The sequence below is a fragment of the Phoca vitulina genome, unplaced genomic scaffold (assembly GCF_004348235.1).
Source record: "Phoca vitulina isolate PV1807 unplaced genomic scaffold, GSC_HSeal_1.0 scaffold36, whole genome shotgun sequence".
Classification (NCBI taxonomy): domain Eukaryota; kingdom Metazoa; phylum Chordata; class Mammalia; order Carnivora; family Phocidae; genus Phoca; species Phoca vitulina.
The window spans coordinates 8,983,021-8,988,613 of record NW_022589739.1 but is presented as its reverse complement, the minus strand read 5'-3'; the positions used below and the strand labels follow the sequence as shown (position 1 = coordinate 8,988,613).

General features: G+C 39.5%; 1 protein-coding gene across 1 annotated transcript; it reads right to left on the bottom strand.

Moving 5' to 3' along the window:
* Positions 1 to 1,707: 1,707 nt before the first annotated feature.
* LOC116646578 (olfactory receptor 10A3) lies at positions 1,708 to 2,652 on the bottom strand. Its single transcript, XM_032427425.1, has one exon. The coding sequence runs from the start codon at positions 2,650 to 2,652 to the stop codon at positions 1,708 to 1,710; it is 945 nt and encodes a 314-aa protein (XP_032283316.1).
* Between the last annotated feature and the right edge of the window lie 2,941 nt (positions 2,653 to 5,593).

Below are 5,593 nucleotides of genomic sequence, written 5' to 3'. Positions count from 1 at the left end.
GGGGATTAAGGGGGGCACTTGTCCTATTGAGCACTGGGTGTTGTATGTAAGTGATGAATCACTATATTGTACACCTGAAACTAATATTACACTGTATGTTAACTAACTAGAATTTAAATAAAAACTTGAAAAAAAGAAAGTGAATATTTGGCTTGGGATTTAGACTTTCAGGGATTTTATTCTCCTGAAAGGCCTTATTTAGTTGATCCCCTAAGGACTATGAGAAGGAAATTTCTGGACAAACACTAAGAAAGGATTTCCAAGTGTCTGTTTAGTGCCCTACTGAAAAGAAGATTATGCAACATTTAAATATTATTCAAACTGGTTTTGACCATTTGATACCAAAATTTCTTTTTGTGAAAATCCAATCAGTTTTGCATCTCCACTTCTCATTTTTGGCAGAGTGAGTAGTAACTAAAAAATTGTTTTTCCCACAGCTGAACAACAATGGGAATAGTGTTTTCCCCTTTATTACCATCCCTGGAACAGAAACTAAGGACAATAGGAGCTGATGTGATATAGATTCAATAAAGGGGCCCCTCTATCTATGAATACCAACATTAAAATTGCAAGCAACCATCAAATGTCCCAAATGTTGCAGATGAGAAATTATTCTAGGGAAGATCACACAGTTAGTGATGTGACTCAGGACCACAGAAAATATGCACAAAGAGCTAATCACTTGGTTTCCCACAATAAGAGAAATGAATCATCCTATGTTTAAAACAAAGTGTCTGGGGGCACTTTGGGCCTACAAAGGGAAATTTAACAAAAGTCTCTAAAAACAGTAGTCTATAAGTGAAAAAAGATAACTAGTAGTATCAAGTGAGACTTCAGGGAAGTTCTCATGTAGTTCTTTACTCACCATCATTAGGTGAATATCTGGAAATAAACCAAGAAAACTCCTGTTTTGAATATAATCTGTGTGACTCCATGAAGTAGAACCAGTTTGGTCTCCTCAGAATAACTATTTTTTTCCTGCTCATTCATGGAATAGACTTTCATCCCAGAAATAAAAGTCTCATCTACGTACTGGTGTCTTGAAGCTCTACCATGTTAGTGCAGCAGAGTGGGCCTTCAGGTCACCCTGAAAAGTTATAATGACTTTGAAAAGCAGTTCTGCCATAGCTATTAAAACTTGTAAGCATACATGCCCGTCATTCCATCAGACCCACTTTAAGGAACCTATCAGAAATAAACATCAGTAGTTATGAAATGTATGGAACTAGATGTTTATTGAAGCTTTGTCTTTATGACGACAATCTCATAATGACCTAGATGATCATAATAGAGGAAGAGATTAACTGCTGTATTATATATTATATAAAAAAGGAATGACAGGGCGCCTGGGTGGCTCAGTTGGTTAAGCGACTGCCTTCGGCTCGGGTCATGATCCCAGAGTCCTGGGATCGAGTCCCACATCGGGCTCCCGGCTCAGCGGGGAGCCTGCTTCTCCCTCTGACCCTCTCCTCTCTCATGCTGTTTCTCTCTCGCTCGCTCTCTAATAAATAAATAAATAAAATCTTTAAAAAAAAAAAGGAATGACAACAGTACACTATCAAAAATATGGATCCATAATATATAATTGACCTTGGAAAAATAATAAATGAAGCATGATCATACCAAGGAATGCAGAATGTTTGGCCATTTATTAAATTTAAATAGAGTTCATCCAGTGACCAAATATCACATGGCTTCTCAGAGCATTCAGAATGGGTGTGAATCCACTTTTCTTCGCCACAATTTCATCAAAGCTTTTTTCATCTCACTGTTTCTCAAGCTGTAGATCAGTGGATTCAGCAGAGGTGTAAGTGATGTGTAAGTCAGTGACATGACTTTCTTAGTTCCTGGGGAGTAGCCAGATTTGGGTTGTAAATAGGTCATACTGGCCGTGCCATAGAAGAGGGTCACAGACATGAGATGGGAGGCACAGGTGGAAAAGGCCTTTTGCCTCCCAGTGGCTGATGGCATCTTCAGGATGGCAAAGAGAATCCAAATGTAAGACAAGAGAATCAACACAAAAGGAACCATGATAATCAAAATGGTGCCAGTGAATGCATAGATTTCAAACAGAAAGGTATCTGCACATGCGAGTTCTAGCACTGGGGGAGTCTCACAGAAGAAATGATTGATTTCATTGGGGCCACAAAAGGGAAAACTGAAAACCCATGTGGTCTGCACAGTAGCCACCAGGACCCCTGAGACCCAGGAGAACATTACTAATTTCATGAAAACACTTTTGTTCATAATCATTGGGTAGCTAAGAGGATGACAGATTGCAGCAAATCGGTCATAAGCCATCGCCCCCAGGAGAAAACATTCAGTGCCACCAAAAAGAAGAAGGAAATACATCTGTGCAAAACAACCTGCAAAAGTAATTGACATTTTCTCAGTGGAGAGGACCACCAGCATTTCAGGCATAATGACTGCACTGAAACTCACGTCCACCACAGACAAGTTCTGGAGGAAGAGGTACATGGGAACGTGGAGGCTCTGTTCCAAGGAGATGCTGACTATAATGATGGCATTTCCCAACAGAGTCACCAGATAGACAACCAGGAAAACCCCAAAGAGCTGCTCTTGGAGTTCTGGAAAGTTAGAAAAGCCCAAGAGGATGAATTCAACCACAGAGCTTTGATTTTGCCTTTTCATTTCGTGGTGGAGAGTATTTTGTTTTTATGAACATTGTATACAAATTATGAAGTCACAGTCCAGTAGCTGAGAGTTCGAGTCAGAAATTCTTGGCAGAAGATATCATAATGAGTTCATTTTGACAAATCTTCAGGTTGGCAAATCTTGAGAATTGCCAATATATTGTAAGAGTGAATCTTTCAAATACAAATGAAATGAGGAATTTTGGCTCAGAAATCTTGCTTTCGAGGTATGAAATAGCAGGTGTTCTCTGGCAACATTTTTGCGAGGTTGAAAATAAATCCTATTTTTAAAACATAGAATCCGTTGTCCATCACATTGATGTATGCATCTCTGTCCTTTTTAATTGTATTTCATATGTGAGTTTTCCAATAAAGATTTTGAAATAAAAAGCAAAAAAAGGCAAAAATTTATAACTATTAATTAAAAATTAAAACAAATTTTGATGAATATGTATTATAAATGCCAAAGTTCAAAATGCATTTATATTTCTTTGTTTAAAATGAGATAAATGAATAATATACCCAAACAAATAGAGAAACAGTCAAAAGGGGTTGAATTTTAAATGCATTTATTTCAGATGAACATAAGTAAATTGTTCCAAGCGTATCGACTTTTGGTTAGAATGGGTCTGACTAAATTATACTGAAATTTTCCTGAATGGAAAACTTTAGAGGTCAGTTCTCCATCACCCATCCTTGTGACCATAAAATGGATTTTGGGCTATACAAAATTCCATTTATGGCTATTCTGATCCTGTGATTTCAACTCTCTCTCTCTCTCTCTCTGTCTCTCTCTCTCTCTCTCCCTCTCCCTCTCCCCCCCACCACCACATGCACATTATTAGCAAGTTCATTTAACTAGTAATAATTCAATAAGCACTGATTGTGCACCTACCGTGTGGAGCCTGTGTACCCTCAAAGATACATTTGTGACATAAGTTTGACAGCACAGCATAAAAGAGCAACCCCTACCCCCTACTCCAGCACCCTGTGACTCCCATCTCCCTGGTTTATATTTTGTCATAATACTTGTCACCAACTGAAATCACACATATTTATTTGGGTTTTATGCTTATTATCTAACTCCCCCTTCTGGAATGTAAGCTCCAGGAGGACAGGAACTTTGTTCTGTTCTTGCTGTGTTCTTGGTGCCTGGAACAGATAATAACTGATATAACAGATGCTAAACCAATATTTGTTGAATAGATGGAAGAATAAATATTAAAATTTGGAAGCCTGGTCTCTGACCTTAAGGAATCTAGTGTCTGAAGGAAAAATAAATCAAGGGAATAGAGAGCCCCAGAATTAATCCATGGCTTTGTAGATGTTTGCAGCCCCTATAGGGTTGGAAATACCACTGGATTAGAGTGTTGGGCCACAATCCTGACTCTGCTACTACCTCCAAGATGAGTTTCTGACTCTTCCTGTACTCAGGTTCCCCTGTGTGGTTGGGGGCAGGGCATTCCTTCTGGACCTGACATGGGTGTTTCTCTGATTTGTTCACAGAAAACTGCAGGCTTCCCCTCCATTCAGATGAGGGTGAGGCTGAAGGGAAGGTAGAAAAGTGGTGGGTGGGCACATAGGAGGCACACATGCCGTGTGAGTCCTTTGGGGCTGCCAGTCGCAAGCACAGCTGACCGTCTTCCTCCCAGTCTAGCTGCTCTTCTGAGCCCCTCTCTAGGCAGAGCACCTCACTTCTCCCCCTTCTCCTCCCCAGTCACCCAGACCAACTCTCCTCTGGCCCCAGCATCCTAGTCACTGTCAGGCCCACAGGTCTTTAAAATCTGGAGTCATGGCCTCTTTTCTTCCTCCTTTTCCTCCCCACCCCACCCTCATCATTCAGTGGTCTCATAACTGGCTTCTCCGTGTTTTGTGACTTCTCTTCCAATCTGTCCCTCACACCTCTGCCAAAATAATATCATCCTCCCTCCCAGAACTTTCAGGGTCTCCTCTTATTGGTAAAATAAAATGCCATCTTCTCAGGTTGGCATTTAAGGGAAAGTAGATGGGAAAAAGTGCTTTAGAAATTTTAAAAGGGAAAAATTACTTCTGAATGGAGAGGGGAAGTAAACAACCATAATCACAGGATGTCATGTGTGGAAGGGCCAGGAAGCAGAAGGAGGAAGGCAGAAGGAGGCAATCTGACTTGTTCAAATCAAAGGTGCTTGATGACATCTTAGTACTAGAATGGGGGTCTCCTGGCCTTTGGAGGGTATTTTGAAAACTGGCAGAATTTCCTGTGGGACATGAAGAAGCCAGACAGACAAAAGGACAAGCAAGCTAAGGATATGTATTGTTGTCTTGAGCTCAGATTATTAGGACATTAACAGATAGTAAAAGGCAAGTTGATTTACAGATTTTAACCATGGTGATAAAGCAAATGTCTGTATTAACTTTAATAATTGCATTTTGGATATTAAAAATATCTCCTAAAATGAGTAAGGTGGGCTCTGCTGAAAAAAAAATTTAAGTACCATTTGTAGTAGATAAAAATATATATTAAGTTTCAAATATACAAAACCAATAAGTTTTAAAAATATGAAACTTTAGAGTATCTTATCAAAAATAGATGAACTTCAGGGGGCTGATAAAGTTTTGGAACACATCTAAATCACTGCCTTCATGAATGATAAAAAAAAAAAAAAGGAAAGAAAAGAAAAGAAAGAAAGAAAGATGGAGGTGCCTGTGTGGCTCAGTTGGTTAAGCATCTGCCTTCAGTGCTGGTCATGATCCCAGAGTCCTGGGATGGAGCCCTGCATCAGGCTCCCTGCTCAGCCAGGAGCCTGCTTCTCCCCCTGTCCCTCACTACACTTGTGCTCTCTCACTCTCTCTCTCTCAAATAAATAAATAAAATCTTTAAAAAAGAAAAAGGAAAGAGAAAGAAAGAAAGAAAAAGAAAGAAAGAAAGAAAGAAAGAAAGAAAGAAAGAAAGAAAGAAA